Genomic DNA, 18,171 nt, shown 5'->3' with positions numbered 1-18,171 from the left:
TATGTTTGCTTGCTAACATAGACACGAGTGAATATAATCTGTCTCAATAAATGGAACTAATTACAAATAAACCAAATAAAATTAGCACATAGTATACATTATAAGTGTGGGTATAATATGATAGTCGATTATACCCTCAAACACTGTATTTTTTGTGTGCTTGTTTTATTTTTTTTCTACCAGGGGGCATTGAAGTCAAACTAGGACATGACATGAGATTTCTTGCGAACAAAGGTCGTAAAACAGATTGACATTTACAGAAGACTTCAAGCACAGTACAGTGATGAGAATCTTGGCCGCAGTAATGCTTTTGAATGGTCCAAACATTTAAAAAAACTCTGTGCTTGTGAATGATGATCCTGGCTGAGGTGGCTCGGAGTGCATTGGAATGCCACATCCTTAAAGATTGATACATAACTTGCCACCAGCTTGCCGAAGAGATGCATCTGTCTGTGGGTACTGTACACAGAATCACTCACGAGCATCACTTGGACATTACGGGAACTTGGCTGGGAATTATTTCCACATCCCCGGTACAGTCCTGACCTTGCTTTAAGTCATTCCTGCATGTTTGTGAGTTCCTGGGAGGCCAGTGTGACGGTATCCAAGCATTAGTAAAACGCTGGGATAAGTGCATTAGTGTAGAAGGTTATTATATAGAGAAATAAAGCTAGATTTTACACTCATAACTGTGTTCTTCTATTGTGCACAAAGTCTTGCTTTGACTTGAACAGCCCTCGTACTTTCCCTATTCTGGTTTTGTCCTCTTTCTGTCTGTGCTTTAAATTTGTTCAAAGATCTCCCTTTTTCAACGAGCTCTGCCTGTATTTTGACTCCTGCAAGGCACTATGATCATGACACTTGAAATAATAAAAGCATTTACAGCCACTTGCCCCCAGTTTCCCTTTGAAATGCAAATCCTATTAATAGGTTCTGGTCATTCTGCGTTGTACAGCTGAATAAAAAAGTGCATTATAAACGGATTACAGCAGAAACCATTAACCAACAGCAAAATAATTGACAGCCTATGGTCCAACGTCATATAGTTCAACATCTAATTAAACTTTTGTGTTATATAAAGAGCATATGGCACTTTAGAGTTGTATATGTACACATATGTAAGGCTAGAGGAAACAAATTAGAGAATGTTCAGGAGCTTCAATGTGAACACTATGACAACTTGCCTGAGGTCATTAGTATTCCTCAGGACCTTCAGCAACAGGATGTGCACTTGCAGTCCCTGCTGAATTAATTAAAGTTTGCATTGCTTGGTCTAGCAGTGAATATGTCTGCACTGTTTAGAGTAAGAAACAAAGGGCTGCTCATAATGTTTGCATACTTCTGAGATCTCATCATCCTCATATTTTTACCAGATAATTGACCTCATTGTATGTGCAGAGCTAGGAGCCTCGATAATCTAATTGCACATAAACTGGGGAGGGAAAATAGATGGTTTGGTGTGTGATTTATTTTTTCCTTGCACACGTTTTAGACTTTGATTCATTTAAGGAGCATGATGACACTGATTTATTGTTCCAGAAAGCCTATAGTGCATTGCTTCCTAAAGTGGACTCTAGAAATCCCCAAGGATCCGTGGTGTATAAATACAGTATCTGCAGATTTAAAATTGTTTGTGTGTTGGAGATATTCATTTCTATCAAACACATCAAACAAATATTAATTGTTTTACCTAATATGATCAGGTGTCCTCACTGAGCAATCACATGTATTGCCCAAATTTTACACACATGATTATATGCAACTAATATGTAATTTAAACGTGTATTTCTATTACATATGTACTTACTTACGGTATCTTTGGCACCCACTTTATCCTGATCAGCATCATGGTGGATCCAGGTCCTATGCCAGAAACCAGAAGGAACACACACCCAAGATGTAACACTAATCCATCAGAGGGCACCATGGACACACACACACACCTATGGGCAAACTGCAGTAGCAAGTCCAACTACTACGATGTTTGTGAAAGGATGGAGGAAAACCTAGAATCAAGAGCAAACCCACAAGAATACGAGGAGAACATGTGCAAATCCACACCTGATCTCGAACCAGGGACACTGAACTGTGAGGCAGCAGCGTTTAACACTATCACTAATCCTGCGTGCTCTGAAGGCGCATATTAAAAACTCGAATACACGTTACGTCATAGGAGCAAAGCATTCATAGACATGTCAGAAAATCTGAAAAAATGAGTGCTTATATGATGCTAGAAAATGAAGGATGAACAAAAAATAACAAGAAACTAAACGGATCATGAGAAATTGCGTAAAAATAAAAACACGTGCATGACGTGGAAAGTGCAATACGAAACGTGTACAAATTCAGACGTGAGTTCAAATGTTCAAAAGTCATTATTAAGACTAACAGGTTAGAGAGAAGGTTTGAATCCTGTAGTGTTGCATTGTAAGACAAAGCAAGTGCTCGCACCTCAAGCAATGCACATGTCCCTTTGCTTCTAATGATTTATTTATTTATTGACTATTGATACTTTCGCTCGTGCAAGATGTGTATTTGGGATCGCGTTTTGATTTTTTAATTCATCCAACACGAAATGCCCAAAATTCGAAGATGCTCGTGAAGTCGAAAGGAAGTGCATGTGAAAGTGAACGCGCGGAGAGAAAGTAGTGTAAGCAGATGCTGCCTCGGTGCGTCTCGCGCTTTTCCAGCATCGCGGAGAGAGCGAGCTCGAGCGAGCGAGTGAGCAAGAAAAAGAGAGAGAGAGAGAGAAAGAGAGCGCGCGCGCGAGAGAGCTCTGTCTAACTGAGCATCCTGCGGAAGTCGCGGAAAGAGCTCGTGCGCCGCGCTGCTTCTCTCCGCCGAAGCGAACGCACGCGCTCGGATACTTGGAGCTTTAAAACGCGCAGAATGACAACGAATGCAGGAGCGAAGCATCCGTCTGTCTCGACGCCTTGACGTCGCGAGTTTATTCCTTTTTTTTCAGAACGCAACCTGGATACTATTTTATTTAAGCTGATTAATCAAGCAGTTTAACAGTTTAATCTTATTATCATTATTTTTATGTTTTAATTTTTTTTTTTTACTTTCTAAAGGCGGAGCGACCACTTTACCGAACTGTTACGGTGCGGAGATGCTCGTGTAGTTTATTCATTTTTGCGGGTAAGTCAACAAAAATACTATTTTCAATAAATACAAGCTGTTCCAGTCAACGCTATGTGATGTTTAATCAAAATATTATGGTTTTAAAAATCATAATAATAACAAAGTCGATCACAGAACAGTAACGCGATTGTTACAGAATAGCCCCCCCCCCCCCCCCCCGTCCTGATTTCATTGATCTGCTTTCACACGATTATCCTTCTGAGTTGGCGCTTTAGAGCGTGATCTTTAACACACCTCTGAATGCATATCCCAATGCAGCAACTTTCCGTTTTATTATTAGCTGCATGCATTTGTTGTCTTCGCCCAGGACTCGTGATCAACAGGTCTGGGTGCTGCCCACCCTCGCCTGTCTGCTCCACACAGCACTGAATCAAGCCTCAGTGTGCACATCATAGCCAAATGATTCATTTTAAGTACAACACTCTCACAGTTAATCACACTGTAATCAGCAGTAAACCGCCCATTTCACTTCTCAATGCCTCAAACCATTGACATTTCATTTTCTCTCACTGTCTTAGGGAAATCACCGAGCTGTAGATTCCTAGGTTAGTCATTCAGAGCTGGAGGCTGTTCATTTACTTCATCCTACTTAGTTTAATCTATTTTTCTATAATTAAATGTTGCAAATTGGTCAATATGTTTAAAGGAAAGTCGTTATTGGAATCTGTATAATGGCAGGTCTTTTAGGAAAGTTTATCCCGTTTAAAGGTCCGATACTGGAAGAGTATCTCCTTCTCTTTGTACGTTTGATCCTCCAAATTGTTAACTGTTATATTTTTACTTTTACATGTATGTATGTGGTCTTTCTTGCCACATCTTCGTGCCTATGTCTGTTTCATGCTTTTTCTTTTTCCAGCTTTATATCATTATGTCCGCTCCCTTCCTTTTTTTTCAAACTGATTTTCCCAATCCCTGACTTTTCCTGCCTGTGTCTTTTTAACCTCGCTCACATTCACCGTTTATTGTTCTGCTTTTACATTTAGATTTTTCTCTCATCATGCCTTCTTTCACTTTTTTCAACTCTCACCATACGTCTTATCTGTCTATCCCGCATTCTCATTCTCTATTCTCTTTCTTTCCCTTTCCAGTCTTGCCTTGTCTCATCCTATTTCAACTCTTGTGCATTCTCCCCCTTGGTTCCGTGTTGTACATCTTCTCAGCCTACTGTTTTTCTTAATTCATATCTGTTCAGATCCATTTACTCGCCCTGCCTCTTTCTGCTTTCACTGTCTCTGTAGATGGTGTCTGATCTGAAGTCAAGCTGGTTGTGAAGGTGTTTGACCTATTCCCCTCACCCCCAGACGGAGTAACCATGGCTGCGGGCGTAGCGGCCTGGCTCCCCTTTGCCAGGGCAGCAGCCATTGGCTGGATGCCCGTGGCCAACTTGCCCATGCCAGTGGCTCCACCTGACATGAACAAACGCCAGGATGAGCTCATTATCCTCAACGTCAGTGGCCGGCGTTTTCAAACGTGGCGCAACACCCTGGACCGTTATCCTGATACCCTGCTCGGTAGCTCAGAGAAAGAGTTCTTTTTCAATGAAGAGACTCGTGAGTACTTCTTTGACCGTGACCCGGACGTATTCCGCAGCATCCTGAACTTTTATCGTACTGGCAAGTTGCATTACCCGCGCTATGAGTGCATATCAGCTTACGATGAAGAGCTGGCTTTCTTCGGGATCATCCCTGAGATCATCAGCGACTGTTGTTACGAAGAGTACAAGGACCGCAAACGTGAGAACGCTGAGCGCCTAATGGATGACCTTGAGGACAGCAAGGACAGCAAATTGCCAAACATGACTTTCCGTGAGACCATGTGGCGTGCCTTTGAGAACCCACATACCAGCACTATGGCCCTGGTTTTCTACTATGTCACTGGCTTCTTTATTGCTGTGTCTGTCATTACCAATGTGGTGGAGACAGTACCGTGTGGCTCGAAACCCAACCAGCGGGACATACCTTGTGGAGAGCTCTATACAGTAGCCTTTTTCTGCATGGACACAGCATGCGTCATGATCTTCACCGTGGAATATTTAATGCGGTTGTTTGCTGCACCAAGTCGCTACCGCTTCATGCGCTCTGTCATGAGCATCATTGATGTTGTGGCTATCTTACCCTACTACATAGGCCTGGTTATGACCAACAATGAGGATGTGAGTGGCGCCTTTGTTACGCTACGAGTCTTCCGCGTCTTCCGCATCTTCAAGTTCTCGCGTCACTCCCAGGGCCTGCGCATTTTGGGCTACACTCTGAAGAGCTGTGCCTCTGAGCTAGGCTTCCTCCTCTTCTCCCTTACCATGGCCATTATCATCTTTGCCACCGTCATGTTTTACGCTGAGAAAGGCTCTGCTTCTAGCAAGTTCACCAGCATCCCGGCCTCCTTCTGGTACACTATTGTCACCATGACCACTCTGGGGTGAGTTTTGCTCTTTTTAATAGATGGGGTTTGGGATATTACTATTTGCAACAGGTCTATAAAACCTGTCTATAGGAAATAGGTCTATATGATGAAATCTATTTTAACCAATCCGTCTTTTTTGCAGTTCACCATTTCAACAGATGGCCATTATATTCAGCTGCCTGTCAGGCTGCTGATGTCATTAGTCCTTTTGTTTAAACATGAAATAAACTCTTTTTATATAAGCACTGATTTCAACATTCATTCCCCAGTTCCTATATTTGATTGTAATGTTATTACAGAGGTCTAAATTTGGAATTTAGCAGTGGTGGGTTGACTTTATTTATTGTCAGTCATCTTCCAATTAATATTATTAGCAGAGTGAAACAAGCCAAAGGCTGTGTTTACACATCTCATACATTAAAACAAGCAGTTGGCAAAACTCAATAATTCTTTATGGCACAGTATGTTCACCTTTATGGTCTGTGCCTCTTAAGTGGCTCAGTACAGAAAAGAGAAAAAAAGAAGGAAAAAAAGGAGAGGGCAGCATGAGGAGAGAGAGAGAGAGAGAGAGAGACTCCCAGATCCACTCAGTAGGATGATAGGTTTTATGAGAGTGTGCTGGATTAATTAAGATTATTGGTTTATGAGTGAATAATTGAGGTGTTAGGTTTTATGAGTGAGGATATGAGTCATGACAGATTATTGCTGCCTCTGAAATGTTGAAGCTATAAAACACGTAACTGGGTCATCAGCTGCGTGTACACGAGTTTGTGTGTGGGTGTGTGTTTGTGGGTGTTATATATGCAAAGGTGCAGTTTGCCATGTCACAGGCGAGAGATGAAATGCGCTCAAAGGAAAAGTCCACCCTGAAAAATCGTCCAAAACTTTATCTAGTGATGCGCATAGAGATTCTGACACTAATTTGTTGGTTGGTGATGTATTTTTGTTCTCCTTGTGACAAGTTAGCGGTTACATGCCACCCAGCCTCTGAGGGGGCAGCTGCATCTGCCTGATGTCACAACGGTACTTAATAGGGAGAAGAAATGTAAATGTTTTAAAACGTAATGAATAGAAATGTACTGAAAAAAACAAAGCAAAACAAAAAGCAAGAGCTTCATTTATCACTCCACATTCTCTAGTGATGCAGTGAAGACTATCAGAAAGGATGCAGCAAAAGTTGGACTCCAGTATGCATTATTGACCTTTTGAATCTGTCTTCACAACATCTACTGTACCATGGTCACGCCCACTTCTGACCATTGCCAAAACCAGCATTTAAAACCAGTCATGGTAACACCTTCAACAAGTAAACACATCTATTAACACTAACTTTTTAAATAACACTTTGTCTCTTTAGTGCCTGCTTCTTAAGTCAGTCTGAATTGCCTGTGAACCAAGTTTTTCCAAATTGCTAACTAGCCCCATGATCAAGTGCATTACTTGGTGAATGTCAATTGCTTGTTTGCTCTTTTATCCGTGTAACAAATCATCAGGTAATCTTTATTGTTGTGAATTGTTGTGACTGATATCATGTTTGCAAAAGATTTACAAAGTTTACAAAGTGTTGCAGTGGTATGGTCTACTTGCACACAGGGCTATGACATCATTTCAGCTTAAAAAAAAAAAACTTTGAACCATTGAGATTATCGTGCCATTTTCGTGAGATTATTGCCATTATAATGTCTGAACCGAACCTATCAGTGTGGTACATGTAATTAAAATAAGAGTTAAAGCTTTAATATTTAAGAGTTAAATATGGGATGCCACTGAAGATCACCTATTGGGTTTAATAACTTATTATCAACTGTGTGTGTTCCCCCTCTCTTGCTCTCCCTCGCTTTTGTATGTGTGTGTGTGTGTGTGTGTGTGTGTGTGTGTGTGTGTGTGTATCTGGGAGGACGCCACTCTCCTCATCAATAAAGCATACTTTAGGACTGTGTTGTTGTGACTAACAACATGCTCCAGAGCGTCTGCTGACAAATGTTAACCACAAGGACATTTCCAAGCTGTTTGTGAGACTATAATAGACGGGAAAACAAGATACCAGAAAAATATGTCTATTTGGACAAAAACAGATTGTATTCACCAATTAAGATGGTCTCACAGTGCCAAATGGTGAAAGTCATGAGCAAATCTGCTTTAAAGCCAATATGGCAATGATGAAGAAACATTGAATTTAAATGTTGATGTAACTTAAACATCAATTTTGCAGGAAACTTGCTCATCCATTGCTCACCATTAGGGTCCCTCTCTCAGAAAGGGCTAGGCCTAAAAACCAGAAATCACAGCCAAATAATAAAACAGACCACAGTTCTGCCCACACACGGCCTTGGTGCTGGACATCAGCTACCTGAATAAGTTCCATTTTAGAGCCTGTGAGCATAATAGTGAGTAAAATGTTTGTAAAAATGTAGCCCTGAGCCAGTGGCTGCTTTATCTTGTTACAGTTAAAAAACTTTTTTTTCTATTATCTGTACAAGCGACTTACATTCATGGCACCCACTGTATTTTTGACAGTTGATCAATGCTCGACAAGTACGAGCAGTTAATGAAAGTCGAGAGAGTGAGACTTGGTGATTTATTTGTTGTAAATGCACCACTAAAGCTCATTTGTGTAGTAGCAGGAGTTCACAGATGCTGCTTTGAAAAGTAGACCAAAAAGCATGTTCAGTGATATTGCAGGCATGTATGGAGGTTTTTTTTTTGCAGAAGGGAAGCTGAATCACTGATTATAGTGCCTCGATTTAGAACAGTTTTTAGTGTCAGGATACATCTTAAGATTGAGACAGTTTTGTGTGCATGTAAGAATTTGTGTCATTCAGAATTAAGTATTTATATTTATTCTAAATACAAGTGAACTGAATCCGAGCTCACATCCATGTTGCATGTAATCTGAATCAAATGCATGCATTTTGTATGATCAAAGTTACTATGACAACGGCGGTGGACGAATTAGTAATATGGGCACCAGGGACAAGCACAGTAATAGTTTTTTATTCATTGCCAGGTGGACAAGAAGGTCCAGCAGAGAGAAAATGAAAAGTAGAACTCACCACAAACTAGTCTGGTCCTTTCAGACATTTGACCTTGTTATAACTTTGGCACTTTTGGATCACTTACAAAATCAAATGGAGTTGTCTTAGTAAGAATAATAATTCCTCATAAAGTCCGACAAACATTCAACCACCCGTTTTTTTAGTGTCAGCACAAAAGTGATGTCAGACGGACAGATGGACAGACAGAAAGATATCTGAAAACATAACAATATCTAGCATAATGATCTCAGTTCTTGCATACTTTTGGAGATATTAAATTATTTTGTACATAATAATTCTGACATGATAAACATATAAAATAAAATTTGTGCTAAAAATAATACAGTACTGTACATCAAATCTAGACACTTAACACCCTAGTCTTAGGTAAACAAAGACCATTTACGGGAAGCATAATGGTTGTTATGTCATGTTAGTATTAATGGCAATGATCAGTTTGCACTTGGAAGATGGATGTTTATTTTCATCTGTATTCTGTATTTCATCTGTAGTTAAACTGTTAGGTATCATCAAAAATATTTTACTGTTTATTATTCTAGGAATAAACAGCAAAAAGTTACATCTCATCGTGGACAAGGAGGCCTGCAAACTGGACAGTTAAAGATTAGAGAAAAAATATCACCCCTACTTTCTCTAATCTCCAATATATATAGTATACTCCAAAAGCCAAGTTTTGACCTTGTGAGAATAGTGTACGTGTGTGTGTGTGTGTGTCATTCTTTTTTTCCACAGCGTGAAGTGTATATCACTTTTCTTCTTAGGATTCTGTGCTCCCTCTCTGCTTCTTTCTTTGTTTCAAACACAGAGCAAGCCCTCATGTCAAGACAAAACACAGAGCCATGACTTCTAGCAAGTGAACACTAAATTAAACATGTGCTCGTGTAAACGATACAAAAGAGAGAAAAACAGAGAGATAGACAAAGCAGGAAAGTGTTACTGATATACCTAATATAGCGTTTAAGAAGTATGTCACAATACGTAGCAAATCATTGATATGACTCATTTACTCACTCATCGTCTATAGTCTTTATATACAGATACCGTATGTACATTATACAGGGTCGTGTTTGGCTGGGGGCTGGAGCCTATAACAGGACACATGAGGCAGGGTACACCCTGGACAGGGTGTCAATCCATTGCAGGCCACACATACAGTATACATGCTCATTCACACACTATGGGCAATTTGGGAACGTTAGTCAACCTAATCTGCATGTTTTTGGACAGTGGGAGGAAACCTACCAAGTATGGGGAGAACATGCAAACTTGATGCACACAGACCTGAGGTGGGAATCAAACCAGGAACATGGAGGTGCAAGGCGACAGTGCTAACCACTAAGCCATCATGTCGCCTTTTTCCTGTTTATTTGAGTGAGAAAAATTAATCTTTCAATCATCGGCCCCTACTGTATATGCACCTGTAAGAATAAACATATGAGACCTGGGCTTACTAGCGGCAATAGCAGGTCATTTCATTACAGTAGCAAAGCAGTAGAAGATGTCATGCTGTTGAAGGCAAAATAAGCCACCACAAGTGGGAAATGTATATGCATTTATATAACATAAATCCAGAGGAAAACCTGTTCCGTTTAGTCTCTGTTTTAGATAAGATCTTTTATTTGGATTTATTTGTGTTCTTGGGTCCGAAAATGAATTCAGGTTGTCAGCGCAGGGTAATCTGAGTGTATTAATTTGTGAAAATGATTTCACATGCTCCCAGAATCACCCTTGCACTACTTGCATCCTGGAACATGCACCTGCATTTAGGGGGAAAAAAACAGAATGTGATAACCTGGTCGTTCAGTACATTCAGGTCATAACATAAAAGATTGCTGAGCCTAGACATGACCAACTGAAGCAACCCGAGATCATAAGACTACTTCCATAATCTTGTACAGCGAGTGCATTATATTTGTATCACTTCCCTTCTTCCACTGTTATTTGAAGTTAGGCTTCTTTTTCTACTAAGTTTCACTTGGATTTCAGGTGGCCACACAGTTGTTTAGTCCCAATCCTATTCTGTAGGTTCTTGTTATGTTGTGTGTGCAAATGGTCTTCTTTTGCTATAAAACCTAACTATTTCTGTTCTTGATTTTTTTTACAATGCAATTTCACTAAGAGTTTAACCCATGTGAATCGTTCAACATGAAGTGGATGGTTTCACCTTATCCTTCCAGGTTTTAATAATGCATTACACAGCTTTTAACCCATATCCAGTCATTTTAAATTTCCCTAGTTGTTTTCTTTGCTTGATGCAGGCCAATGATTTCACACTTCTGAATCAGTCATGTCTTTTAGGACAGCCAGTATATGTTCATGAAGCTAGTCATGGTCTTTCTTTCTGCATTTAATCAAGCCGGAAACCTGAAATCAAATCCAATCAACCTTTTTTAAATCCCTAAAAAAAAAAAAAGCTGATCCTTGAAACGGCTGTCTGTTTTTACTGGTATTAGTTCTGTAAGCACCTCGGTTCTAAGCGCTGCTGTGTAGAATCAGAGAGGATTTGTGATGTTGTAGTTGAAGCAGAAAGTACGAGAGAGAGAGAGAGAGGGAGAGAGAGAGAGAGAGGTGTTTTTTCCCTGTTGGTAATGAGATGGGTCTGACCTTTAGGCAGGGCTGCACATCCCAGCTGACCTTTAAGAAAAACACAGATCTCTCCTCTGAGCTTCAGCAAGCCTACAAATACTAGAGAGAAGCAGATATAATAGCCTTTTATCCTCCGCTCTCTTTCATATGATGGCATAGAGCACTTTGCTGCTTTTTATTTATTTATTTATTTCCATCAGAAAAAGGCTGACGGATTGTGGGTTTGTACGCAGAACAACTTTGCGCATTAATGCAGCTCTGTTAGTGACCATAAATACTGCCACGGGCCATGAAACGCAGGACTATAGGAAGGAGAGAGAGGTAAAGGGACAGCACAGGGAACTAAAGAAATAAAAGGAGAGAGATAAAATCAGGAGACTGGGATGGGGGTTAAAGAATTAGCTGGTGGAAGGGTAAACGGTAAAGGGTGTATGTGTGTGTGTGTGTGTGTGTTTCTATATCCTAGTGGGGACCAAATGTATCCAAAAGGCTAGAAATATTTTATAGTTTGTGTTTCCATTGTCCCATTTTTCTTTTTCTTAGCAAAAACTGTATTGTTATGTATATAGTGTTATAAAGTGTGTTTTTTTAAACACTAAAGCAAGTTACTAAGTTAATGACGTTAAAAAATTTATTTGGCTTATTTTTGACAAAGATACACAAACGATTCCAATTAAAATCGACAAATCGTTCCAAAATATATATATATATATTTTTTTTTTAATCTCCAAAAGGTATACTTAGTCATGTGATAGCTGATTTAATAAAAAAATAAAGAAAGAAATGTAGGCAGTAACAGCTTCTGCAAAGAAGAGATGTAAAGTGGCACTAAACAGCAAGTACCAATCTAAGTAGAAAGTATATACAGTAGGAGAGAAGTTTTAAAGATGACGATTAAATTGGTATAGATTAATCTTCTGCTATGGTGTCACGGTGGCACACTGTGGCCTTACACCTCCAGGGTCGAGGGTTTGAGTCCCACGTTGGGTCTCAAGGTGCTTAGTGGGTTTCCTTCAAGTTCCATATCTACTAATACAAGGACATTCAGATTAGGCACATTGGTGTTTCAGATTTGGCCGGTAGTGTAGAAGGGAGTGTGTGCTGGTGCATTGAGTTGGATTGGCCTCCTGTCCAGGGTGTACCCCTGCTCATGCTCCGAGACCTCTGGGATAGGCTCCAGCCCCCTGACCCTGTATAGAATTAGTGATATAGACGGTGAGTAATCTTGTGCTCTACTTTCAGTTTTATGCACAAGCCACAATTCCTAGCTTTGATAAAAATGTGATGTTTCTGTTTTTAATTTTAGATCTGTGCTTTTTTTTAATGTTACAAAATAAGATTAAGATCTTATAAACCTGGATACACTTTTAAGCTACTGTAAGTGTTAGATTAAGGTGTAATCACAGCACTAATTAACTGCATTAATAATAATTTCAGTGAAAGGTCCTCACGAAGATAGTAAGATAAGTTTTGTGTAAAACCTGTGTGTATATGTGATGGATTGAGTCAGTGTTAGTTTTTGAGGGAAAGATTCAATAGCGTTTTGACCTCTGACACAGGATCTGAGATAAGGACCCACAAGTAATTTGACAATCCAGCCACAAATTCACTATCACAAGCTATTCGCTATCTGCAGCTGAAGGATCAGCCTCCTGTCAATACCGATCCAATTGTCTAGAACAAGACCCACAATAAATGCCTTATTATCGCTGTCTTTGTTGTTAGACAGGTCAACTAGGATTTATAAGGCGGGGGTGGGGATGGATGGGGCTTCTTTTATGGGTGTCAATAATTTTAAATTAATTTGAAATATGTGTTCTCTGTGAAATATGCCAGTTTTCAAGTTTTCTGTATGTCTGTTTCTGTCCCAAGGGTTAATTTTAACTAACGATAAAGTGCTTGTAATATTAAATAAGGACGTGCTTTCATTTATTCTGCCCTCTGTAGAAAGGTCAAGCTCAGTGAAATGACTTTATGTAAAGATTTCAGCAAAGTTAACTAATTTATGTCATTTAAATTCTATGAAACAGCAAGAGTAAAATATGTGGGGTAGTATAATAGAAATTCTAACTGTAACATTGCATCAGGCAGAGGCATAGTTAGAGAAGAGAGAGAGATTTCTGGTTTTAGCCCCTTTCACCCACGCTCCCTTCATTATTTTATGTATTGAAATTATTAATATGGCAATATTGGTCTAGGGTACAGTAGATCGTGCCATACCCCCTAAACTCTGAGTATTGTAGGCATTTTTTTTTAAATAAACATATAAAGGGCTCAGGAATGTGCAGTATAGAGTGACATACCCCTTTTTTCAGCACAACCTAGTCAATATTATTAACTTTATTTTAATTCAATTTAACCATCTACTCTTACATGACATGAAAAATGCAAAAGAATGGATCACATAGTAAACAAATAGCTCAGATACCCATAATCACATGTTTTCTAAATGTTTTCTGTTGTTTTTAATAACCAAGAATAATAATTATTATGCTTATTTTGAGCGTTCTGCATTTTTGTGATGTCATAAAATAAAATGGACACATTATAAAAGTAATTACATCTTTTACCTGATCTAAAAGATCACCCGTAGATTACCCGTCTACCTGATAGATCTGAAAACCCCAAATGCACAGTTTGAAGTATCTCCGTTGACACACAACATATAAGCACATATGTTTTTTTTTTTTATCGTCATTGATCTATAATGTGATGCCAGCATGGATCTGCGTTGCTTGGGTTTTAATTAAATACTCGACTCATCACCACTTCTTCTGTTAGTACTATTACTACTACTACAACTACAACTGTCTGACGTTTGACAAAATGTTTGAGCTCGCCACACATAAGTTTAATTGTATAAATTGTGTAGTGATTGTATTTAGCGTATTTCCTTACACTGTTCAAAACTTGTTTGCGTCCATCAAAAGCCAAGTGAAGTGAGTTTACGTTTGTTTGGAGTTTTGTTGTGGCTTTTTTGCATTTTATGCAAGAAGCAAGGATAATTTCAAGAAGAAAAGGGAGCCAAGAGAAACGCAGCCGGTGCCAAGAGGTATCATAAATTAAGTTTTAAATGAGGTTTAATGACTGTTTATTTTATATTTTATGTATGCATTTATGTATTTTCTAAACATTTTAATTGTTTTTCATATCCAAATATATGATTGTATTGTTGGAATTTGGTATAATTCGGTAAAATATTGATAATATTTTTTGGTGGCTGGAACAGATTATCTGCATTTACATTACTTCTTATTGGAAAATGTGTTTCGCAATACAAAATTGCGCAGTTTGAAAATCTTTTCTTAAACTGACTTTGTCTACAATCCTAAATTACTCGAAGCTGTTAAAAATCTGTTTCTATTTGCTGGCACTTTCCAGCTGGCAGAGGTAGCCTACCAGCTTGACCTGTGTTTTGCCAGCTGGTAGCTGGTCAGACTAAGCAGGATCATTGCTGCTTCTTATTTAAAAATGACAAAATTTACATGAAGTCAGTTGATATGCTGTGTTGTAATTGGGAGAAGTCAATAAGTTGGGTAAATGAAATTATCCATAAATAAATAAATAAAATGAAATAGTTGTAATTTTTCAGATAGAAGACACTCAATGTTTTTGTATATTTGTTACAGAAGAGAATTTTAGGGGGGGGGGGGGGAATTATATTAATAGGAATGGCTGCACAATTAACACTGACCCATTGAGTGAGTATTTTTTACATTGCTACATACAAGGGTAAATCAAAAATGATCCGCACCCAGGTTATATTAAAATTCCTGTTGGCCTCACTGTCTTATCAGTGCTTTCCATTAAGGGCTACTGTCTCCCCAGTCATTTCTGTGCATTTCTAAATGTGTTACATCAGTTTATTTGTAACTGCAGTGCGAGCAAAAATGGATGTCCCATTTGTGATTTGCATAAAAGAAGAGCAGAGTGCAGTGATTATTTTTTTTTGTAGTCTGAGGGTGTCCCTGGTGCTGAAAAAACTCCCAGAAGAGCATAAACAGAAGCATTTGGATACAGTATCTGGAAGCAAAATTTGGATACTCTAAGAGAGATGAAATTTTTTTAAAGAGAATTATTACTGGGGACAAGACATGGAGTCATTACTACGTGCCTGAAAATAATGAGTATTGAACGGAAACATCCTCAATCGCCTGACCGAGAAAAAGTTCAAAAGTCAGCCATCAGCTGGAAAATTTATGCCTACAGTTTTCTGGGTTTGGGCCAGTATTGGAACATATCAGAAAAAGGTTCAACAATCGTTATGGCGCCATGCTTATTGAAGAGCTGAAGCCTAAACTTTGGATTAAACAAAGAGGACTATCCAAGGGCGTTGTGATCTTGCATGCTGATGCACGTCCGCACACTTCTGTCCACACTGTCGACACTGCGAAAACTTTGTTTTGAGTTGTTAAAGCATCCTCACTATAGTCCTGATCTTGTTCCATTAAGGGACTTTAACCTGTTTGGTCCCCTGAAACGCCCTACAAGGATGAAGATTCACTTCTGATGAAGAAGTGAAGATAGCTGTGCAGACATTGCTTGCAGCTCAGCTTAAAACAAATTTTTAATGACAGATAGACACAGTGTATCGAAAAGCAAAGAGACTATGTCACTAAAGAATATAATTGTCTTTTCTAAAACAATTTTTGACGTACCCTGATAGTTTTACAGATGTTAGTATTTATTCATAAATCACCACAGATTTTTACCTAATCTAATTTACCAGTGCAAACTGGCCATCTGGCAGGCTGTGAAATTTTTTTTTGTTCTACTGGATGATTGGTATTTCATAACAGTAATGCTGGATTGTTTTCATTAGTGGCACCAAGATCTATTTAATTCAAAACTACTTTCTTTGCAGCATATAACCCACTGAATGGCTAGACACAAAATGCAGGGCCTGCTGCTAGATCCTAGTGTGTGGGGGAGGACTGTGTTAACTAATGTAAGAATTGTACACTAAACATACGGGTAGAATTTAAATACCATATGTGTATATATTTGCATGTAAAAAGCATATTAAGCTAGTCAGATTTGCTTATCCATCTTACTGGGGACACATTCTCTGTCTTTCTGTGGCTTTTGTTCACAATAACGAACACTATTCCTCTGCTTTTCACACTCCTTGCATCTGTCTTGTCGTGACATGTAGTGCTCGTATTTCACTAAACCCTCTCAACACACACACACACACACATATATAAGAATGCAAAAGTCCCTTGGTTCAAGGTTCTGGCAAATGTATTTTGAAGGACCTTTGCCCAAATGTACAGTAGCTCAACAAAAGACCTATGTTTAAAAAAAATTGAGAAATGCCAATTAGTAGAAGTGGTGTGGAAGGCAGGATATGGGGCACGATTAGAAGGATGCGAAGTCGTGGGATATGAGAGCATGGCATGCCATGGAACTGGGCAGGATGTGGAGAAAGGGAGTGGTGGGGTATAGAGGGCAGGGTTTGGTGTATGTTGTGAAGTAGACTGGTAGAGTGCAGACGATTAATGTGACTGGGATGACCTGGAAATATTTTGGGTTACAAATGATAACACAAAAGACTGGTAGGCTTTAAAATTGTGGGATTTTGAGGGCAGGATGTGGAATGGGACTGGTAGTATTTAAAGATGTGACCATAAAGGTGGACATCTAAATTTAGGGAGAATTTAAAGTTTTTAACTATGTAAGCTATGCATTTTGTGGGAAAGGCAAGAATTGTGTGGTGGAATAAGATGGAGGTGATGCAGAGGAGTCATTATTAAGTTATGAAGGGCAGGGTATATGGTGTGACAAGAAGAATGTGGAGTTATGAGATATACATAGCAGGATGTAGGTTAGGGCAGGGTTAGGTCTGACTACAGTGGGAATTGTGTGAAATATGAAAATGTGCCACAGTATAGTATGAAAGGCAAGTGTAGCATAAGATGAAAAAGTTAAAGAAGTATCAGGTTGTATGTTATGGAGGACTGAGTGAGGGGCATGATTGGATGGATGTAGACGTAGAAGTCAGGATGTGGATTAGTGGGGTATGGAATGAGGTGTGTGGAATGAAACGATTTTATCCCAGGCAGGGTGTATAATAAGGCTAGATGTAAGCTGAAGTATCAAATGTTGTCACAGTATTTGGAGGATGTGAAGCATGAAGCATGGACGGCAGGGTTTAGAGGATGTGGAGGTGTAAGGTATTAATTAAAGGGTATAGGATGTGATTGGGTGGATGTCTACCTTAAAATTATTTAGGGCATGGTGTGAGATGAAATTGAGTCTATGTAGAGTTGTGCGGTATGAAAGGCAGGATATGAGTGGATATAGTGTTGTAGGTTAGAGGGGGCAGGGTGTGGGATGGTGTTAATTTGATGTAAAGTTGTGGACTGCAGATGGCAGGAGTTGGGATGGGATTGGGTGGATGTACTGTAGAGTGGTGGGGTGTGGACAGCAGGGTGTGGGATGGGCTTCAGGGGATGTAGAGTTGTGGGTGTGAATGGGTGAATGTAGAGTTGTGGGGTGTGAACAGCAGGGTATGGAATTGAATTGGGTGAATGTAGAGATGCGAGTTATTGAGAGCGGGGTATGGGGTGGGCTTGAATGAATGTAGAGTGGTTGGGTATGAAACTCAGGATGTGAGTTGGGAATGGGTGGATGTAAAGTTCTGGGGTATGGCATGCAGCGGTATGAAGATAAACCGCAAGATGGAGTGACTTGGTGGAGATGGGGGACATGTATGACTTGAAAGGATATGGATGGCATTTTTGATTTATGGTATGTAGAGGACGCAACAGGATTGTGGCAAAAGGGGGTGGTGGGGTATAAACTCCTGGGTGTAGGATGTAAAGATACGAAAGAGTGTAGTTGTGGGGTACAGTGTCTCCCTCTTTTCTCCCACACTGTTAGTGTAGTCATAAAACTGTCTTTGTCTTTCTGTCTCTACCTCGGCATGCCTTTCTAGCTCTGTCTGTGTCATAAAGACAAAGCACCAAAACTTTCTCACTCT

General features: G+C 39.4%; 1 protein-coding gene across 4 annotated transcripts in view; it reads left to right on the top strand.

The window, feature by feature from the left end:
- Positions 1 to 2,686: 2,686 nt before the first annotated feature.
- Positions 2,687 to 18,171, top strand: part of kcnd3 (potassium voltage-gated channel, Shal-related subfamily, member 3) — a 179,552-nt gene continuing 164,067 nt past the window's right edge. For 3 of the 4 annotated variants that reach the window (XM_053504487.1, XM_053504486.1, XM_053504484.1), the window contains exons 1-2: positions 2,687 to 3,141; positions 4,383 to 5,559. In XM_053504487.1, the coding sequence (XP_053360462.1) occupies positions 4,457 to 5,559 (1,103 nt within the window). In that variant the 5' untranslated portion in view covers positions 2,687 to 3,141; positions 4,383 to 4,456. The remainder of the gene's footprint in view (positions 3,142 to 4,382; positions 5,560 to 18,171) is intronic. The other variant, XM_053504485.1, reaches the window with a different exon arrangement.

Source organism: Clarias gariepinus, chromosome 9 (assembly GCF_024256425.1).
Source record: "Clarias gariepinus isolate MV-2021 ecotype Netherlands chromosome 9, CGAR_prim_01v2, whole genome shotgun sequence".
Taxonomy (NCBI): domain Eukaryota; kingdom Metazoa; phylum Chordata; class Actinopteri; order Siluriformes; family Clariidae; genus Clarias; species Clarias gariepinus.
Note: the sequence above shows the minus strand (reverse complement) of the source record. Positions and strands in the feature narration are given on the sequence as shown.